Here is a 23,121-nt window from a genome sequence, read left to right as displayed (position 1 = left end):
ACTTTGCAGGGCTACGATCAACTCGGAATCACCCCCTATGGGCAGATGTATTAAGAGAGAAGAGAAGTGATAAAGCATACAGTTATTAGTAGAAGGTGATAACGCACCAACCAATCAGCTCCTAACTGTCATTTTTCAAACCCATAATGATTGGCTGGTACGTTATCACCTTCCACTTATCACTGCTTTATCACTTCTCCAGGATTAATAGATCTGCCCCATAGTCACTAAAATGAGTCCTGAGGCACTCGGTTAGTTCGGTTGTGTCTCGGTGATGGTGCAATGGGTTTAGGCGTCAGACAAGCTCAGTTCTAGCCCAGTGATGTGTCTCTTTCTTGTGAAGTTTATTACAATCCATCTGTTTATTTTCTTTAACACCACTGATCCCAGCAATAGAAAACCTCCTATTGCTGTAATTTATCAAGAGAATATTTCTGTGGCAAAAGAGTGACAGCCTTGTTGGGTCTGCACATGTGTGACCCAGCTTACCGATTTACGCATGAACAGTTAAACTGGAAACCCCGAGCTAGGCTACTGCATTACTCCTCCTTACAGTAGCAAGAGATATTCAATGAAAAAAATGAAGCATTTTTTTTTCTGTATCGGAATATTATTATTTTTTTAAGTGTTTTTTTTTTGTTTAATTTGTTCTTTACTCTGTTTCCTAAATATATTCGGGTTAGGTAACATCTCAGGGGCCAGACATTCAGCATTGAAAACCAAATACATTTCCAAAGTGCCACCACAGTTGCAACCTGTTGTGTTTTTGTTTTTTTTTTGTTTGTTTTTTTTAATGACTCCGCAAGAAAAACCCTGACACTTTTTTCTTTTTTTTTCTTTTTATTTGCCATTTTCTTTCTGAACATGCCCACACCCCATAATATATTTTTCTAGATGACTTGGCGTGTGGTAGTGTTATGACTGTGTAAAGCAGCCAAACTCAACCAAAGTAATGGGCGCAATGCGAAAAGTCCCATTCAGGCGCCCAGACGGGTCACTTTTCATTCATTTCAGCTTGGTACTTCAGGGGGTAGCGAGCTGAAATGCCAGTGCTGGAGAAACAATTGAATAGCTCTGTTTGGCACCATCTACTGGCTGCCAGCACTGAAAACAATTGAATCCTGCCCAATGATGGTCCACAAATACTATTATAATATTATATTCAATCAATGGAGTTGGTTTATGAATATATGCATATGAGACATGAACATACTATCTGCAGTCCTTGTGATGGGTGTCTGTTTTTTATTTAAACCCTTTTCATTTTGGAGCTGGTACTATGGTTGACATACTTGATGTGGTTTGTTTTCATAATTGCAAATTCTCTCTCTCTCTCTCTCTCTCTCTCTCTCTCTCTCTCTCGTGTTGTTTTCGCTACAGGAAATCACAGTTAGGAGGGCCCTTAACAATTGCCCTCTGAAGGGAGTGTTTGTTGACATTCTATAGGTGAACAAATGCATATTAGCTGCAACATGTAATAACTACGTTTCTTTTGTGTATCTAGTTATAGGTACTGATGAGAAGGGGGAGCGGTATTCTATAAAACGACAGCACCGCGTGGAAATGCTGCCTTGTAGGTCTGAAGAAGGCTCTCCACTGGGTAAGCAAAACGGCCTTTGCTATATGTATATATGTATAGCTATAGCATGATTGGCAGGTGAGCACTTATCATGCAGTGCGCTGAAAGCATCATTCACCACTATCCGTCTGGCAATCTGTAGCATTCTTACACATTGGGAAAGGGTAATACAGCATGAACCGACGCCTCCTACAAACTCACAAAGTGCTCGACATTTATGTTGGTTCCATATAATCCTACACTGGCAATAGTAATAATTATATACTGTTTTGGTTGCTCATCAACAGCCCTGTATTTTGTTTTCATTTTAGAGAACACTTTTCAGCCCACCCTGTGGCTCATTGTGGACCCCAATCTGGTAATGCCATGCCCTGATATTTATACTACGTTGCCTCTTGAGCTTCACATGACTTCTCCTTACATGTCCTCCACTCCAGAGAATAGGACACCGTCTGCTGTAGACTATTCAACTATGGAAGATTCTGAAGAAGAAGCTATGTCGTCAAGCAGTGACTTGGTAACCACCAGTAGTCTTGCTCACTTAGCTTTTTATGTGTCAAAGGGATGTAGAATACAAAAGCCACTTAAATGATCTCTATAACAAATGGTTCTAAGTAGAGATGAGCAGGTTCGGTTCCCTGAGACCCGAACCCCCCCCCCCAAACATCCCGGATCCGAGTCCGGCTTGGGACTTCCCGCCAGATTTGGAAACCAGAACGAGGCAAAACGTCATCATCCCGCTGTCGGTTTCTCACGGGTTTTGGATCCCATATTATCACCCGCGCATCGCCGCCATTTTCACTCCGGACTTGTCTCTCTCTGTGGTTGGTGGGGTTAGTGTGTGCTCTGTAGAGGTGCTGCTGCAGCTACTGTGATGTACCTGTGCCGTGTTAGGGGTGCTGTCCTGGCTGTCACTGGTGTTTCATGTGCTGTTACGGCCGGGTGCTGCAGCTGTACATGGGTTGTACAGGGTGCATGGGCACTGTCCTCCTGTATGCTATAAAATATAGGGGTGCTGCTGGCCCTGTATGTTGTAAAAATTCATGGGCGCAGTTGTTAAAAATATTAAAAGCACACTGCTCCTGTATGCTGTAAAATATTGGAGTGCTGCTGTTCAAATAACATTACACTGGCCATGTATGCTATAAAAATTCAGGGGTGCAGTTGTTAAAAATGAAAAGCACACTGCACCTGTATGCTGTAAAATATAAGAGTGCTGCTGGCCCTGTATGCTATAAAAATTCAGGGGTGCAGTTGTTAAAAATTAAAAGCACACTGCACCTGTATGCTGTAAAAAATAGAGGTGTTGCTGTTCAAATAACATTACACTGGCCCTGTATGCTATAAAAATCCACTGCAGTGCCACTACTAGATGGGCCAGGTGTTTGTACCACCCACTGTGTCGCTTAGCTTAGTCATCCAGCGACCTCGGTGCAACCTTTTGGCCTAAAAAGAATATTGTGAGGTGTTCAGAATAGACTGGAAATGAGTGAAAATGATTGTTATTGAGGTTAATAATACTGTAGGATAAAAATGACCCCCAAATTCTGTGATTATAGCTGTGTTTATGTTTTGTTTTGTTTTTAAATCATCCAGATCCAAAACCCGAAAGGGTGGTTTTGGCAAAACCAATCCAGATCCAAAACACGAGCATGGAACCAGAACCAAAACACAAAACACACAACCTGAAAAGTGTCCACCGCACATCTCTAGTTCTAACAAATGTTTCATGTAGTGTATGTATGTAATGCGCCATGTAGTTTATGATACATGTAGTGTATGTATGTAATGCATCCTGTAGTATATGATACATGTAGTGTATGTATGTAATGCGCCATGTAGTTTATGATACATGTAGTGTATGTATGTAATGCATCCTGTAGTATATGATACATGTAGTGTATGTATGTAATGCGCCATGTAGTATATGATACATGTAGTGTATGCATGTAATGCGCCATGTAGTATATGATACATGTAGTGTATGTATGTAATGCATCCTGTAGTATATGATACATGTAGTGTATGTATGTAATGCGCCATGTAGTATATGATACATGTAGTGTATGCATGTAATGCGCCATGTAGTATATGATACATGTAGTGTATGTATGTAATGCGCCATGTAGTATATGATACATGTAGTGTATGTATGTAATGCGCCATGTAGTATATGATACATGTAGTGTATGTATGTAATGCGCCATGTAGTATATGATACATGTAGTGTATGCATGTAATGCGCCATGTAGTATATGATACATGTAGTGTATGCATGTAATGCGCCATGTAGTATATGATACATGTAGTGTATGTATGTAATGCGCCATGTAGTATATGATACATGTAGTGTATGTATGTAATGCGCCATGTAGTATATGATACATGTAGTGTATGCATGTAATGCGCCATGTAGTATATGATACATGTAGTGTATGCATGTAATGCGCCATGTAGTATATGATACATGTAGTGTATGTATGTAATGCGCCATGTAGTATATGATATATGTAGTGTATGCATGTAATGCGCCATGTAGTATATGATACATGTAGTGTATGTATGTAATGCGCCATGTAGTATATGATATATGTAGTGTATGCATGTAATGCGCCATGTAGTATATGATACATGTAGTGTATGCATGTAATGCGCCATGTAGTATATGATACATGTAGTGTATGTATGTAATGCGCCATGTAGTATATGATACATGTAGTGTATGCATGTAATGCGCCATGTAGTATATGATACATGTAGTGTATGTATGTAATGCGCCATGTAGTATATGATACATGTAGTGTATGCATGTAATGCGCCATGTAGTATATGATACATGTAGTGTATGCATGTAATGCGCCATGTAGTATATGATACATGTAGTGTATGTATGTAATGCGCCATGTAGTATATGATACATGTAGTGTATGCATGTAATGCGCCATGTAGTATATGATACATGTAGTGTATGCATGTAATGCGCCATGTAGTATATGATACATGTAGTGTATGTATGTAATGCGCCATGTAGTATATGATACATGTAGTGTATGCATGTAATGCGCCATGTAGTATATGATACATGTAGTGTATGTATGTAATGCGCCATGTAGTATATGATACATGTAGTGTATGTATGTAATGCGCCATGTAGTATATGATACATGTAGTGTATGTATGTAATGCGCCATGTAGTATATGATACATGTAGTGTATGTATGTAATGCGCCATGTAGTATATGATACATGTAGTGTATGCATGTAATGCGCCATGTAGTATATGATACATGTAGTGCAGGGCTGGCCAAACCAGTCCTCGAGATCTACCAACAGTACACATTTTCCAGACCACCTAGCTGGTGCACAGGTGTAGTCATTACTAATTAAGATGTGCTGCATTCATTCCTAACTGACAATTCTACAGATCTCCAGGAGGCCTGGAAAACATGAACTGTTGGTAGATCTCGAGGACCGGTTTGGCCAGCCCTGATGTAGTGTATGCATGTAATGCGCCATGTAGTATATGATACATGTAGTGTATGTATGTAATGCGCCATGTAGTATATGATACATGTAGTGTATGTATGCAATGCGCCATGTAGTATATGATACATGTAGTGTATGCATGTAATGCGCCATGTAGTATATGATACATGTAGTGTATGTATGTAATGCGCCATGTAGTATATGATACATGTAGTGTATGTATGCAATGCGCCATGTAGTATATGATACATGTAGTGTATGCATGTAATGCGCCATGTAGTATATGATACATGTAGTGTATGTATGTAATGCGCCATGTAGTATATGATACATGTAGTGTATGTATGTAATGCGCCATGTAGTATATGATACATGTAGTGTATGCATGTAATGCGCCATGTAGTATATGATACATGTAGTGTATGTATGTAATGCGCCATGTAGTATATGATACATGTAGTGTATGCATGTAATGCGCCATGTAGTATATGATACATGTAGTGTATGCATGTAATGCGCCATGTAGTATATGATACATGTAGTGTATGCATGTAATGCGCCATGTAGTATATGATACATGTAGTGTATGTATGTAATGCGCCATGTAGTATATGATACATGTAGTGTATGTATGTAATGCGCCATGTAGTATATGATACATGTAGTGTATGCATGTAATGCGCCATGTAGTATATGATACATGTAGTGTATGCATGTAATGCGTCATGTAGTATATGATACATGTAGTGTATGTATGTAATGCGCCATGTAGTATATGATACATGTAGTGTATGCATGTAATGCGCCATGTAGTATATGATACATGTAGTGTATGTATGTAATGCGCCATGTAGTATATGATACATGTAGTGTATGTATGTAATGCGCCATGTAGTATATGATACATGTAGTGTATGCATGTAATGCGCCATGTAGTATATGATACATGTAGTGTATGCATGTAATGCGTCATGTAGTATATGATACATGTAGTGTATGTATGTAATGCGCCATGTAGTATATGATACATGTAGTGTATGCATGTAATGCGCCATGTAGTATATGATACATGTAGTGTATGCATGTAATGCGCCATGTAGTATATGATACATGTAGTGTATGCATGTAATGCGCCATGTAGTATATGATACATGTAGTGTATGTATGTAATGCATCCTGTATTGTATGGTGATACATATAGTGTATTCTTATTCTTATCCTTTATTTATATGGCGCCACAAGGGATCCGCGGCGCCCAATGACAGAGTAAATAAACGAATAATCAAAACAGGAAAATAGTGAGTTACAGTTAAAGGCAGAACAGGACAAATACAGGGTATATAAACATAGCTACATCAGCAGGTGACCCTATGTATGAGGGTGGCAGAAAATTGCGGGATTTGTATCGTCGAAGATGGTTCAAGTAAGAGAAGGATAAGCACATGAGAGTGGAGGGCCCTGCTCGTATGTATGTAGTGTACGTAAAGTGTGTCAGTAAAAAAATCAAAGTTAAGCATATATACTTTTTTTAAGGTATTTTTATTACAAAAAAAATCCTGTTGCTGATTTTTGTTTCCCCTATTAACTATTAGTCAAATCACATGATCTGGGAGTCCAAACACCTGTTATAATTAGATGCTGCCTGGTGTCACCTAATGCCATATTCCTCTGTGTACCCCTCACAGGGCTAACACTAAGTAATCAAAACAGAGGAAAATAATGCATATGACTCAAGTGCTTCCAAATGACCGTACCTCTGCCTCTATTTCTTACATTAGAAGATACTTGTGCCCTGTGCTTTAGAACTCTCTTGAATCCCACAATGTCATCTACTATTTATAGCTACAGATCTCGGGCTAGATGCATCATCGCTTGGAAAGTGATAAAATGGAGAGTGAAAAAGTGCCAGCCAATCAGCTCCTAACTGCCATTTTTCAAACACCGCCTGTGACATGGAAGTTAGGAGCTGATTGGCTGGTACTTTTTCACTCTCCAATTTATCACTTTCCAAACGATGATGCATCTAGGCCCTTATATCTTGTAAGATCATTCGATCCAATGTTTAATTGACGCTGACTTTGCCATCACCTCATCATGTGATAAGGGTTTATTCAGCTTTTCTGCCTTCACAGAACAGAAAATAAAACCTCCCCGTGTTTTCTTCCGTTCGGTATGGTCCTTTGTACAAAAGTTCATTAAAAAACTTTGCAGAAGTTTATTTCTGGGCAGTGCAATCACCCACCACCCCCAGGCAGTTAGGTTAGATATAATGGGCTGGCTATGGTTTTCTGGGGATTAAATAATAAAAACACTTATCCAATTTTAGCCAAGTTCCATTTATTAACTGGCTTTAGTGAGCTCAGTGTAGCTCTGATATAACCTCATTGTAATCTCTCTAAACCAGTGTACAGAAGACGACAACTCCTTCATTACCCGTCCAGCTCATTTGTCCAGCATGAATTGCCACGTTAAGAAGGAGCGAGTAAGAAGGACCGGAGCTCAGTACAAATGGCCTCGACCTCCAATAAATTACTGCAACTTGATCTCAGTGGCGTTAAGAAATAGTGAGGAAGGCAGTCTAAACGTGCAACAGATTTACAGCTTTGTCAGGTGAGCTTACAAGGGGCACCTGGAAGAACAGGGTGAGATACTGTAGTAGCCTTGGAAGGTATTAGAAATCAGCCAAAAGTCTGTATGCCTGATGAAACAGACAATCTAATATCACAGCATCACTAGTAGAGTTAACATGGATTTCTAGGCGTAGTCCGTGTCCAGAGGCGGATTTAGACTTCAATGGGCCCCAAGCAAGACACAGATTTTGGGCCCCTCTTCCTCAAACAACCCTCAGTGTGCCCCCTCCACACAAACACACATACAGAGCACCGATAGTAGCAGACAGGCCCCTGCTCATTGTACCGCCCCCCTGTCAGTGTATGCTCCCCAATCTGCCCTCCGCCCGATTATAGCAGGTGGATGGTAAATATACTAGTGTACTGGCAGCTATCTAGTCACTGACACTGTGCCAGGAGTAATAAGCCAGCCCAGCACCCGAACATTTTCATCGGAATTCAGAAATACCCTCCCGACTCCCATGATCTGTCAGCGAGCCCCCTCAAGGTGTTTAAGTGTGAGGGTGAAGGTAATACTGTTAGGGTATTAGGATTAAGGATGGGAGTTTGGGTATGTGGACAGATACTCACACACAAGTTACCAAGGTCCAGCTCGGGGGAGTGTCCAGAGTGGTGCGCAAGAGCTGTAGGGGAAAGACTACTTTAAGTATTTCCAATTTAACATTGTAGAAACCATCTAACTAAACACCAGTACAGTTATCTCATAGGTAACCATTTATCATGTCACACAACATCTCCAAAACTGGATGAACTTCACAATTTGATAACTGTACATATTTTGTCCTGTCTGTAGTTGATGTATTTACGCGGTACTCTGGTGAGGCAAGGGATGGTGTGATGTGGTCTGGTTGCAGGTCAGCTGGATCTTGATGTGTGGTGGTTGTTGATGTTCTATTCCGAAAATAATCTTTCTGCAGTGGGGTACACTGTGTTCCACAGGGAATAAATTGGGGTGTAGAGATGGATCTTGATCCAGAGGCACCAACAGGCTAAAGCTTTAGACTGTCCCAGGATGCATTGCGGGGCCTCCTCTATATAACCCCGCCTCCAGGCACAGGAGCTCAGTTTTAGAGTTGGTGCCTGCATGAAGCAGGTCACTTAAGAGGGGGGCTGCGCTAGGCAGCCCTGAAAAAGCTTTTTAGAAGACTTTAAGGGCTGCTGCACTTCATATGTACGTGTGACATACTGTGCTGTGGCTCCATTTCCTCTCCAGCGGCGTAGCATACTCCCGCTGGTTCTGTTCCCGGGTACTTGCGGCGGAGGTGCTCCGGTTCCTAGGCACACCACCGCAGACTCTCTCCTGGATCGCGTGGCTGCTACTAAGGGTGGAGGTAAGAGGGTCCCCCAGGCAGGACCCGCCATTAAATCGCATCCCGGTCGCGGTCTAAGGAGACTGACCGCGACGCTGGCGTGGACACTGTGGCCGTGCAGGGACCCCACTATATCCACCAGGGCATGGGAGCACAGGTCGGATACCTAAATATCCATTTTAACAAGGCTCCACAGTACCAGGTGGTGAGGACCAGCATAGGGGATAAGGCGCTTGACCTGTAGCCCCTCCCACAGCTCCTGGCGCCATCTACTGCTGGTGTTCCCGCTCTAGAGCTGCCTTACACGGTCCCTCACTCCCTGACTAAATAAATGCGAATGGTCTCCGGGACTGCAGGGCAAGGTCTGCTTTGTAAACCCGCCTGTACTTCAGCACCGTGGTTTTACAAACACTTAAGGATTCTACATGTCGGTATTAAGACAGTGTTAGTTAAGAAGAACAAGGGTACCTGTGGCAGAATATATTGTACGAGTATTCTGATATATACATCCTTGTCTCAGACCGTGCATTGTTTTATATATATATATATATATATATATATATATATACACTCCTCCAAACGACCGGCATTCTGTTTATACCATCAACTGCCCCGGTGCCTTCCCTGGCTGCAGGCCGCAATGTCTCATACATACTGGGTGGCACTCCTGGGGGACTTATCAAATCAGAAAAAACGATGGAGACTGCGCTCCGGAGCGCAGTCTCTGTCGTTTTTTCTGATTTGATAAGTCCCCCAGGAGTGTCACCCAGTGTGTATGAGGGAGAGATTTTATAATGTATTTATATGTGTTCATATAATCATATAATAATCCAATGCAATTTTATTGTGCCTGTATCTGCTATGTAATTTCACTGCGGTGTATTCCAAATATATCTATCACTGTATACTGTACCCTAGGGGACTAGGTCCGTCTGGGTCAATATATAGTGCGTCACAGTATTTACCTATTATGTATATTATACTGTGTGCTCAGTCACATAATACCGGATTTATTCGCAGGTGTTGTCTACTGGGTACTCAGTCACATGCTAACGGATTTATTTGCAGGTATTGTACTCTGTCTGGCTTCATCGTACTAAACCGCGCTCTCTTGCATTTGTGTATAATGTTTAACATGTAAGGCAGTAAATCTGGGGACGCTCCTGCATTCTGCAGAGCATGCGCAACGGATTTTACTGAGGGGGAAGTTTTTTGTGATGCTCTGTGTACTATTTCTCATACGTCACCCAGTCAGTCCGCAGCTTCTGTAATCAATCAGAAGCCAACCTGGGCTGCGTTCTCAAACCTCCTGGGTTCTCTAGTTTAATGCTTTATGCCCCCTATGGGACCACCTGTAACATTACAGTCACATACCCTCCAACATTTTAAACATAAAAATCGGTACAAATTAGGAAAGGCCTCTCCCCTTTTCCTATACTTTCAATGGAAGTTTGGAGAGCCAAAAATCGGTACAGACCATAAAAAGGTACTGTACCTGCCAAAAAGGTACAGTTGGAGGGTATGCAGTCACCGATGTCCCCATGGTTACTCCGCTTTGGGTGGGAAAATTTTGCCTCACAGGTTGCAGTGTATGACTCATTCCTTGGTCAGGCAAAACCCTATTCCAGCTCACTCTCGTGTCTCTGGGTCATCTAAGCGTGCTGCTTCCTCCTCCCTATCCAATAATTTCTCATATATTTAATCTGAAGAGAGGGGGAACATGCTGTTCTGTCAGTACCTATCTTAGGTGTTTCTGACAAGGATTTTCCATTGCAAAATGATACTACTGCCCTTGTGGTTACTGGGAAGCAAATACTACAAATCACTGATAAGAGGATTCCCCTACTGTGGTTAAGCAAACTGATACGCTCACACATCAGAGGGTATATAAAACTCTATTACCACATTCTGACCATTAAGTGTACAGCAGACAAGACCCCTGGTCTAATCCAGGGAAGACATTCCCCCTGTCTAAACAACGGGCATTATCTCGATATCATGTGTCACCCATCGGGTGTCGTCCACTCTGCCTCTCACCACTGTTCCGTCACTGTAGGAACCGACAGATAAGCGTGTGGAGGGATGCCTGAAGTCTATTACTCTCTTACGGGTGTTGTACATAGACCACGATTGCGTCCTCTTGGGGCTGCAAAATAGATTGATGACTGGATCAGGCATTAGAGGAAGAGCTGCCCGAGGATATATCTGACAATGCCAAACATTCCCTGTCTCACAATATCACCGCCACCTTTTTCTACACCAGGAGGTGTCCCCAGAGGCGGGTGTGTTGGCAGCCAAGGCGTTGAATAAGTCTTTCCTGGCTCGCTCTATTCTGTGGTTGAGGTCATGGATGGTGGACCTGGACTCCAAAAGTCCTTGGAGGTATTCACATTTTATTGGGGACATGTTATTTGGGGAAGACCTAATTAAAGATGGGGTTTGAATCGGCAGCTACTATGACTGCCTTTCTCTCAACTGCTACTCCTTCTGCACAGAAGGCAAAAGGTACCACTTTTCCCTGCTTTTGGCCTTAAGGGAAAGCGAAGGTCAGGCATACCCGAGATTGTCTCGTGCTCCCGACAACCACTAAGCCCAAAGCCTAACAATCCTGGGCTGCTCGTCAGCCTGCTTCTCATGACAAGCCTGCTGCATGACGGGACAGGCCTCCCCCTGGGGGATCCCAGGGTGGGGGGCTGACTTCTCCGATTCATCCAGTCTGGTTAATGACCACTTCAGACACATGGGTGCGAGAAGTTGTCTCTCACGGGTACGCAATCTCTTTCAAGAGACGTCCCCCTTGCCTGTTCTGCACATCGGTTATCCGTTTGGATCCGTTCAAGGCGCAAGCTCTACTGATGGTTGTGCGTTTCCTCCTGGAAACAGGAGTGGTAGTGCCGGTACCTCTGCCCCAGAGAGGCAGTGGATACTACTCGAACCGGTTTCTAGTCCCGAAACCTGATGGGTCTTTCTAGCTTATCTCAACCTCAAATCACTGAACAAGTTTGTGAGAGTGTCCAAGTTCCGTATGGAAACACTGCGCTCAATTGTACTGGCCATGGAACCCAGAGATTATATGGTATCCCTTGATATACAAGATGCTTATCTGCATATACCTATTGCCATATCGCATCAGATATATCTGCGGTTTGCTATTGGCAACCTTCACTATCAATTCTGGGCTCTGCCATTTGGAGTGGCCACGGCCCCTCGGATCTTCACCAAGGTTATGGCCGTGATGACTGCTCATCTGCGTCGTCAGGGAATCAGGATCCTGCCGTCTCTAGACGACTTGCTGATCCTGGTGAACTCCCAGGATGTTCTCCTCAGTCATCTGCAACTGACTGTACGCTTCCTACAAGCCCATGGGTGGTTGGTCAACTGGAAGAAGTCCTCACTAGTCCCTGCTCGGAGCATGGTGCACCTGGGGGCACTGCTGGACACACACAGCCAAAGACAGTTTGTCTCCAGAGAAAATCCTGAAACTTAAGGACAGGATCAGATACTTCCTCTCTCGCCCCAAGAGTGTCGATACACTCAGCAATGCAAGTACTAGGCCTCATGGTGTCTGCTTTCGACATGGTAGAGTACGCTCAATTTCGTTCCCGCCCTCTACAGAGGTTAATCCTTTCCAAGTGGGATGGCCTGCCTCATCGGGTCAGGTCTCAAATGATCTCCTTGACTCCGAAGGTTCTGTCCCTTCTGGATCCCCAACTGGGTCCTACGGACTACGGATGCCAGTCTAAGGGATTGGGGCGCAGTGCTGGAGCAACACTCTCTCCAGGGTCGGTGGACCAAGGAGGAATCTCTCCTCCCGATAAATATTCTGGAATTGCGGGCGATGTTCAACGCTTTGATTCTTGCCCTGCCTCTGATACAGAACAGGCCTATTCAAGTACAATCAGACAACGCCACCACGGTGACATACATAAATCATCAAGGCGGCACTCAAAGCCGTATGGGAATGATGGAAGTGTCAAAGATCCATAATTGGACGGAATGCCATCTGCCAGCAATATCGGCAGTGTTCATTCCGGGAGTCCTCAACTGGGAAGCGGATTTCCTCAGTCGTCAGGATGTGCACGCCGGAGAGTGGAGTCTTCATCAGGAAGTCTTTCAACTCCTAGTGGAAAAGTGGGGTCTACCAGATGTAGACCTGATGGCGTCTCGACACTATCACATAGTTCCGGTCTTCTGATCAAGAACAAGGGATCCTCAAGCAGCGTTCGTGGATGCATTGGCAATTCCATGGAACTTTCGGCTGCCCTACATGTTCCCTCCAGTGTCACTTCTGCCCTGGGTACTACGGAAGTTCAAGCAAGAAAGAGGAATACTACTTCTTCTAGTTGCTTCAGCGTGGCCCAGAAGGCAATGTTTCTCCAGACCTGCAGGGTCTTTGGATAGAGCGTCCTCTTCTACTTCCTCAACGCCAAGACCTCATCCTTAAGTCCCTTGTGTCTACCCGGACCTGGCCAGACTGGGTTTATCAGCATGGCTCTTGAAGCTTCACTCCTGAGAGCCAAAGGATTCTCCAAGGCGGTTATCCAAACTATGCTAAAGGCCCGCAAACTGGGTTCTGCACGGATTTATTATAGGGTCTGGAATTCTTACTTCACCTGGTGTGCTGCTAAGAATTACGATGCTTACAACTTTAGTACTTCCAGACTTCTGGCTTTTTTGCAACAAGGCCTGGATTTAGGACTTCGTCTGGCCTCCTTCAAGGTTCACATATCTGCCTTGTCGGTGTGGTTTCAGAAAAAAATTACGTCTATACCTGACGTTCATACATTCACTCAGGGTGTACTGCGGACTCAGCCTCCCTATGTCCCTCCTGTGGCTCCATGGGATCTGTCTGTTGTCCTGAATGCCCTGCAAGAGTCTCCATTTGAACCTCTTGAGACAGTGGACTTTAAATGGCTCACAGCCAAGGTACTGTTTTTACTGGTTTTTACCCTCTGCTAGAACGGTATCGGACTTAGGGGGTCATTCCGAGTTGATCGCTCGCAAGCTAGTTTTAGCAGCCGTGTAAATGCTATGCCTCCGCCCACTGGGAGTGTATTTTAGCTTAGCAGACGTGTGAACGGTTGTATCGCAGAGCGCCTGCAAAAATTTTTTGTTTCAGAGTAGCTCAAAACCTACTCAGCACTTGCGATCACTTCAGACTATTCAGTTCCGGATTTGACGCCACAAACCCGCCTGCGTTTTTCCTGGCACGCCTGTGTTTTTGCGCACACTCCCTGAAAATGGTCAGTTGCCACCCAGAAATGCCCACTTCATGTCAATCACTCTGCGGCAAGCAGTGCGACTGAAATGCATCACTAGACCCTGTGCAAAACAACATCGTTCGTTGTGCCCGTACGTCGCGCGTGCGCATTGCGCCGCACTGCCAATTTTTAGCCTGATCGCTGCGCTGCAAACAAATTCAGCTAGCGAACAACTCGGAATGACCCCCCAAGGCGTCTTGTCCTGTCGTCCACCCTTTCTGATATTTCATCGTGACCGGGCAGTGCTTAGAACTCGCCCAGGTTATTTGCCTAAGGTGGTGTCATCTTTTCACCTTAACCAAGATATTGTTCCGGCCTTCATCTCTTCTGATTTGTCCTCCAAAGAACGGTCTTTGGATGTGGTAAGGGCTCTCCATATTTATGTGGAGAGGATTGCCTCTATTAGGATGTCAGATGCTCAAACGTGGCTGGCCTGCGAATAAGCAAACCTTGGCCAGATGGATTAGAATGGTGATTGCACAAGTTTATGCGCAGGCTGAGCTCCTAGCTCCTGCAGCTATTAAGGCCCATTCTACTCAGTCTGTTGGACCTTCTTGGGCGGCCCGCCGTGGCGCGTCCCCAGAACAATTGTGCAAGGCGGTTACATGGTCCTCAGTGAACATGTTCATTAGGTTCTATGCCTTTGATACTTCCGCTCCCAGGATGCTTCCTTTGGACGCCGGATTCTCATACCCGCTAAGGTGCGTCCCCTCCCTTGAGGAACTGCTTTAGGACATCCCCGATGTATTCCCTGTGGAACACAGTGTACCCCGCTGCAGAAAAGGAGATTTATGGTAGTCTTACCATAGTTAAATCTCTCTGCGGGGTACACTGGGTTCCACAGGGCGCCCACCCTGACGCACTTAGCTTCTTTGGGTTTGTATGGCATTAGCCGCTGGTCCCTTCTTTTGTCGTGAGAACGTGGTTTTATGTGACTAACATCTGCCTTCTCTCGTACCTACTTCTGCATTGGACTGGTTAACAAAACTGAGCTCCTGTGCCTGGAGGTGGGGTTATATAGAGGAGGCCCCGCAATGCATCCTGGGACAGTCTAAAGCTTTAGCCTGTTGGTGGCTCTGGATCAAGATCCATCTCTACACCCCAATGTATTCCCTGTGGATCCCAGTGTACCTCGCAGAAAGAGATATAACTATGGTAAGTCTACCATAAATCTCCTTTTCAGCTTCCGAACTATACCCCGACACAGAGACCTTCCCAATTGGAATCGCACAACTAACATGCAGACAGGGCTATGCACTAAAGTATTTCTATGTTTCTGTTCCACAACCCAAATATGTATAATTCGTCATGGTTGCGCAGACCAGAATCTGTAAAGTCAACTGCTGATAAAAATGATGTCATCACTTTGTCATGTAATGACTGTTGATGCACCCTCTGATCCCTCCCACCTGTGTCAGTGATGTTCCTTCCAGAGAGTTCCAACTTAAGTTACATCTACAGTCTCCACATACTGTACTTCTGTAAAGGGCCCCATACACTAGAACGATAATGGCCGATTTCAGCCCAATTCGGGCATTGGAGACGATATATTGGGTGAAATTGGGCATTTTCATTGTGCTTTACACCCGATCCAATGCGCGTTCCCGTGAGCATCGGATCGAATCACCCTAGAGCCGCACTCGTGATATGTCGGATCCTGCAGGAATGGCTGGGATAGTAAAAGATACATCGTATGCAAAAGGAGCTGAAGAGACAATAAATCACAGGCAGCGCCAAGAATAAGAGTGGATAAATTAGACTAATTACAACATTTATGAGAGTCAGTGCTTTCAAACATTAAGTTCAATAAAGTTAATACAGGCAACTTACTATTAGGTTTCTATCTCGTTATTCCTAACTCAAAGAAAGAAGTAAACTCAAGACTTTTCTCATAAACTGTGTCCAGGAGTCAATAATTAAGGGGCCCATGTATCAAAAAGTATTTGTGGCTATGTAAACGGGTGTTTTTGGGGTCTAACCGCAAATACTAGGTATCCCCCGAATGTATGAAGGAGTGATCGCAGCGATACTTGCAGCCTGCCCTCCACTGTCACCTGCAGCCAGCCCAGTGTATCGATATCGGGAATGATACATTGGGCTGGCTGCAGGCCAATGATACATTCGGCAGACCCGCAGCTACCGCAATCTCCTGATTATCCTGATTGCGGTAGCCTATGGGCTACATATCGCGGGATGTAGTTACAGCAGGGTTCCACAGGAACCCTCCGCCGGAAATGGCCCCTGCGCACAGCTGCCACTATTGACTGCGCATGTGCAGAGGCCCGGACACCCCGCTCAGCACATCGGAGGGACGGGCTCCTTTCAGAGCCCTTGTCCCTGTATTTGCAGGGTGATACATGCCGCCGATTGGATCGCATATTGCAATGCGATCCTGGGTGGTAAGATGCCGCCCAGATCACATGCAATATGCGATCTTTGATAAATGGGCCCCAAAGTCAGTTAGTGATGGACCAGCTTGTAGGTTTGTGAACCTAAGTAATTGAAAATGGGGCTTTTAAGAGCATGTTGGGGTCCAGATAAGTTGTTGGAAAATAAATAATTCAGGAGATCTATATAGATGGATATCTCTCCGACGCGTGATCACTGACAGTAATGCCACTTCACCTGCACGTGAAAAGTGACCAAAATTACTCAGAATTGCTCGGAACTGCTCAATGCAGCATTTGCAGGCAGGGGAATTTTCGGGTAAATTGAATCAGACCCCTAGGGGGAGATTCAATTGTTTGAAAAGTCAGTTGGGTGTCTGTTTTTTCCTGTCTATGAGATAGGAAAAAAACAGACACCCAACCGATTTTTCAAACATTTGAATTCCCCCCCTAGTGTCTATGCAGGGTTCTGTTTGGATGACAGTACCTGAATTAGGTTGTGATTACAGTACAAGATAAGGCAGGGAGTAGTGTCAGCTCTTGAACTACATCCTTTGGGAGGAATTCCAATAAGGGCCAGAAATGAAGAAAACCCAGCGGCACAGTTTTGCTTTTCAATTGCAGGACAGAAAATGAGACAAGTTCAATAGTGCATGCGAGATATTAAACTACCCACTTAACACGATCCAGTCCCAAGTTTAGTTTTGTATTATTGCCTTTCTACAGTAGTAGACTGTCACTGTAGGTTGGCTGATGAGTTTGTAAAATTGGTACATACCAATTATGTCACAAGAGCATCAATTTATATTTACCCTTTTCTCTCCCATCCAAATCCAAACCCCAGGAATGGAATGGGGCACATACATATACAGTATTTGTGAATGTTCTATCCTATTCTTCACTCAGGATCTAGTTTTGTTATGCACCAATTTGATACAAGCTATTTACTTTCTACAATTCTTAGGGAGCAGTTTCCATTTTTTCGTGCTGCTCCAGACGGCTGGAAGAATACGGTCCGTCACAACCTTTGCTTCAGCAGTAGTTTTGAGAAGAGTGCTGGCTGGGAGAGTGCTGATGGACATAGACGTGCTTGCCTGTGGAAACTAACCCGCCAGGGACGGAGAAAGTTCCGCACTGAGATGCATGCCTTATCGGATGAGTTACTACGTGTGTTGCGAAGGAGTATGAACAAACCAGGTTATAATAGATGTTATAAGAAGCAGTTAAAATGAACATGCTATTTCCTGTAATATTTTAACAGTACTTAAGTGTCACTAAGGGGTCTATTCATGAAGCAGTGAAAACAGTGGAGAAGTGAACATGCCCCGTACAATTAAATAGTATACAAACTATAAATGTTACTTCAGTGCTGATTGGTTGCTATGGGCAATTTCTCCACAGGCTCATTTCTCCACACTTTTCACTGCTTCATGAATAGACCCCTAAATGAGTTACAAAGCTGACTGCATTAAGTTTTCAGTTTTGTGACATGGTACCCCTATTATAGTATGCTCTTAAGGGTAGCCATGTGGTTTAATATAAGGCAGTGGTTCCCAAACTTTGTTCTCTATGCACACTAACAGTTCAGGTTTTAAGGATATCCATGGCTAAGTACAGATGATAAAATTAAGTTTATTGAGGTACTAATTAAGTCACCTGTGCCCAAGCTTGGTTATTCTTAAAACCTGGCCTGTTATGATGCCTTGAGGACTGTGTTTGGGAACTTCTGATATACAGTAAATGGTTCAGCAGCAAAGTGTCTCTACACCCACATGCAAATATTACATGCTTTCTTGTGGGATGAGACCTTTCAGTGAGACATACCAGGGGAATATTTATCAAACCTTAAAAAAGAGTCAAGCTTATCAAACCTTAAAAAAGAGTCAAGCTGAGATGTTGCCAAGAGCAACAAATAAGATTCTAGATAAATAATAGCTAGAGTTTGGTTGTTATGGGCAACTTCTGCACTTGTCCTCTTTAGAAGGCTCGATAAACCGGTTAGTCATTGGTTTAATAGGGGCTCAGCTTGGCCACAGAGCCTTATTTTTCATATTCATTAAAGTGTGCAATGTGGATTGTCCTCCAAAGGGCCCTACACACTGGGCGATTTGAACAATATGAACAATTAACGATTTTTTAGTAACAATTTTTTGCATACACACTGAACGATTTGTATGAACGATTTGACATTGCAAACATCTATATCGTCCAAATTGGCTTGCAATGGTAGATGATGATAGACCAACGATGAAAGACTGTGGGGACGTGCATCGTTCATCGACGGTGCCTCCACACTGAACGATGTGAATGATATCGTTCATTTTTTAACAATATCTTTAATATCTTTCTAAAATGTCATCCAGTGTGTAGGGCCCTTTAATCAACATTACTTTTGGTGAAAAAGGGAAGAGTTGAAACGGCCTCAAACGGTCAGTTGACGCCCCGAAACTCCTTCCTGCAGTCAATCTTCTTGCGGTTGCCGCTGCAACCGCTTTCTCCACTGTCAGTGTCGTTGCCCGGTGACGGGTGTCGCCGGGCAATGAAGTGCATGCGCATTCTAGTCCCGATCGCACCGCTGCGAGAAAGCGCAGCATACGATCGGTTCGGAATGAGGGCCGATATTGGGACGATTTGTTGTACTTTAATAAAAAAAATGTCTTTTGTGTACCCTCAATTGCGCGCTCCGTGGACAACATACAATATTGTTTGACCACACTGCACGGTCAGTAAAACGCTATCGTGTGTGTGTCTATGCATATTAATGAAGGACAGAACGATAGATTGTTTCATTGTTCATTAAATATTGTACTGACAACTTGTGATAGGCCGCGGCGAAGGGAAATCACCCCAATTATCAGCATGATTGCCGATTGTCCTGATGGGTACCTGGCCTTACACAATCTAAGCCATGTAATGTTTACAAAATAATATACACTTTGATATGCCTTTACTTACCACCTGCAAACCTACTGTAGGCATAACTTTTTCTACACGAGTTGCTTATTCAGCCATGCCTCCATGTCATGCATTTATTTTTGCAAGTATAGTTGTTATCCTGGTAAGACTGTTATAGTTTTTGGAATTAGGATTGTTGTAGCCAGAAAAAAATGACACAATAAATGTGTAAGAATTGCGGGAGGGTTCCCCTTACCTGAAGCAGGATCTGTATGTAATTCCGGCTGACGTAATGCTGGCTGTCCCAATACAGACACCGGTATCCCGATGGTCACAATCCCGACAGGGGTGAGTTAAGTATTCTACCTAAACCTCCCTTACACAGCCTAAACCTAACCCCCCCCCCCCCCACACACACACACACACACACACCTTTCCACAGCCTACAATGTAACCCTCTCCCCTTAGTGCCAAAACCTAATTCTCCCCCCCATAGCCTAACACTAACTCCCCCCCCCCCCCATAGCCTAACCCTAACTTCGCTCCTTCCCATAGCCTAACCCTAACTTCACTCCTTCCCTAAGCCTAACCCTAACTTCGCTCCCTCCCATAGCCTAACCCTAACTTCGCTCCCTCCCATAGCCTAACCCCAACTTCGCTCCCTCCCGTAGCCTAACCCCAACTTCACTCCCTCCCATAGCCTAACCCTAACTTCGCTCCCTCCCATAGCCTAACCCTAACTTCGCTCCCACCCATAGCCTAACCCCAACTTCGCTCCTTCCATAGCCTAACCCCAACTTCGTTCACTCCCATAGCCTAACCCTAACCCTAGTGGCACCTAAAACTCCCCCTATCCGCAGAGAAGTCCTGTCCCTCCCAGCTATACTTCCTTTGGGATTCCGTCTGTCGGGGATTCCGGCTGTCAGCATTCCGGCGTCGGGATGCTGACCTGGTCGGAATTTACAAATATCTCACCTATTTAGTAGGAGGTGCCTGCTTGGCACACATTGAGGTTGCAGTGTGTGCATCAGGGGGCCTTCCTTGACCAAGAGGGTCCTGTGTGCACCTCATACCCTGCACCCTTTGTGGATACAGCAAGGTCTACAAGGTAGGAATTTGTCCATGCTAGGTTTACTAAATATTGAGCAAACCCTACTAAACACTCCATATAAAGGTATTTGTCCATCGGGTTAGCGTGCATCTCTGAATTGGGCCCTATATTGCATCGTGGTGCATTGTGCTATAGAATATGTTGTTGCCTATATCAACCAATCAGATTTATGAGTAACAGCAGACTTTATTTTGTCCTCCATCTGTTTTCTTGCCCATTGTACAAAATATGTTGCAACTAAAGCACAATATCAGTTATGCATCTGTTTAATGCCGCTGTTTTTATTTGCAGCACTTATGGAGTTGATGTTTGGAATGTGAAGATTGGAATCTCCTGGCAAATATTTTCTTTCCTGCGTTTTCAGCAGACTCTCTCTGATTCCCCCACCCCCAAACGCCCCAAGAAAGCAATCCTCATTCTATGGTTATTCTAATAATATTGTTTCTCACGTTGCACTGGGTTTGCTTATTCACAAATAATATGTATCACATTAAAATAAGTATACACCATTTGTATTGTCTTCCTGTTCCTTTAATGTTAATGTTTTGAATTCCTCTCCTAAAGTCTTGTAAGTCAGAAAAGCCGGAGGTCTTAAAGCATAAATATCAGCATGTAATGTTGCTGGTGGGGTTTGCAAAGTAACCAGTGTTTAGTAATTTCTGATGGTGCCTAAATTATTATTTCAGAGAGCGTTTTATTGCCGCATTGAGACTAACCATGGGGTTTATTTGCTAAAGTGCGGGTTTTTAGAAGTGGACATGTTGCACATAGCAACCAATCAGAGTCTTCTTAACATTTATTTAGCTGCTTCTAGAAGATAATAGCTAGAATCTGGTTTGCTATGGGTAACATCTCCAATTCTAAAAACCCGCACATCAGTAAATATACCCCCATGTGTTCCCTCTGCATGTACTGGCTTCTGTCTATGTTCTGTGCAACGTTTGCAGTTAAAATGCCAGCTGTCGTGATCCCGTGTGTAGGATACCGACGCTGAAATCCCGACTGCCGACAGACTGAACCCCTGGCGCACCAGGACTATTCCCACTCGTGGGTGTCCACAACACCCCTAGAGTGGGAATCGATCCTGTGGTGAGCCACCGAGCCTGCAGCGTGGCGAGCGCAGCGAACCCGCAAGGGGACTGTTTGCGCTCACCCTGCTGCCGACATTCTGGCGGGTGGGAGTCCGCTGTCGGGATATTGACAGCTGGCGTCCTGTCCACCGGTAAAATGTATGTAACCCCTGTGAGAGGACGTCTAGGCATAATTTGGTATGTTAAATTAATTTGTTACTAAGGGGTACATATATCAAGTGGTGATGCTAACCCCTTTTATCAGCATTTTCACCAAAAAAGGGGCTATTACCCTTACCCCAAAATGTATTAAAAAGCTGCTCATAGAGAAATCCTATTTCTCACATGGTGCCATTGGCTTGTGCAGTATAATAGTATTATGGGGCACTTACTAAGCAGTGGAAAGATTAGCTTTCATTGCTTGTCCCCTAACAAGTAGCGCTATCTGAGGATGGCAAAGCATGTTACCAGTCCCGGCTCCTGCCATCTTTGCGCATGCACCATTAGTCCAGTGATAGATCTTCTTGTTTTGCAAGGTCTTATACATGGGCAGCACGTCCACCAGGAGCAGTACCGTATGGCATCAGCTGAGCGCTGCTGCAGCCAGGACAGAGATCGCTGGAGGGTAGCAGAACACCTCTCCTGTGGTTGCCTTTTAGAATGTATCTCACAGCAAAGACCTCCTCCACTGCTGCACTAAGCACTGATGCAGGATGTCTGTTAGCGCAGTGATAAGATACACGCTATCCCCCCAAATTGTAAATTGGTCCATTTGTGTTGCCTATGGTAAAGGGTATGCTTCCTTTCTAGCATTACAAATCATAGATGTAATCTGCACAGGAATGAAATTAGTACATTTACATGCATCTTTGCAATTTTTATACACTCCATTTAAAACTCTACTCTTAGTTGGCCAGGAAGTTGGTATAATGGTCAAAGTGAAAACGTCAGGGGCTCTGTTCAGTTCCCACTAGGTGCTCTATTTGTTTATTTGTATGATAACCTTGTGTTCACGTGAGATTCTCCTGGGTACCCACTACCCAGGTTTCCTTCCACAATCCAAAAAACATTGTCATTAACTGGTTAAATGGCTTCAAACAAAACTAACCTGTGTGTGTAGTCGGGAATATAAATTGTAAGCTCCACTGGGAACAAATGTGATTGACCAATATATTCTCTATAAAACGCTGTGTAATATGTGAGCGCGATATAAACAGCTCTTATTAAATGATGTATGTGCCACGGGAGAAATTTTGTGGTGGTGATAAACATTCTAAACATCAAGACCCTGTTACCATATCTCTCCAGAAAATAACAATTTTATTTATATAGCGCTCTTTCTCCAATAGGCATCAAGGCACTTAACAGAATTAACATTATACAGTACAGAAA

General features: G+C 44.0%; 1 protein-coding gene across 4 annotated transcripts in view; it reads left to right on the top strand.

Moving 5' to 3' along the window:
- FOXR1 (forkhead box R1) overlaps positions 1-21,170 on the top strand; it is a 39,711-nt gene extending 18,541 nt beyond the window's left edge. For 2 of the 4 annotated variants that reach the window (XM_063942641.1, XM_063942639.1), the window contains exons 2-6: positions 1,505-1,600; positions 1,891-2,096; positions 7,470-7,675; positions 17,618-17,850; positions 20,951-21,170. In XM_063942641.1, the coding sequence (XP_063798711.1) occupies positions 1,505-1,600; positions 1,891-2,096; positions 7,470-7,675; positions 17,618-17,850; positions 20,951-20,979 (770 nt within the window). In that variant the 3' untranslated portion in view covers positions 20,980-21,170. The remainder of the gene's footprint in view (positions 1-1,504; positions 1,601-1,890; positions 2,097-7,469; positions 7,676-17,617; positions 17,851-20,950) is intronic. The other 2 variants (XM_063942642.1, XM_063942640.1) reach the window with 2 other exon arrangements.
- Positions 21,171-23,121: the final 1,951 nt, after the last annotated feature.

Source organism: Pseudophryne corroboree, chromosome 10 (genome assembly GCF_028390025.1).
Source record: "Pseudophryne corroboree isolate aPseCor3 chromosome 10, aPseCor3.hap2, whole genome shotgun sequence".
Taxonomy (NCBI): Eukaryota; Metazoa; Chordata; class Amphibia; order Anura; family Myobatrachidae; genus Pseudophryne; species Pseudophryne corroboree.
This window is presented reverse-complemented; position numbering and strand designations above follow the sequence as displayed.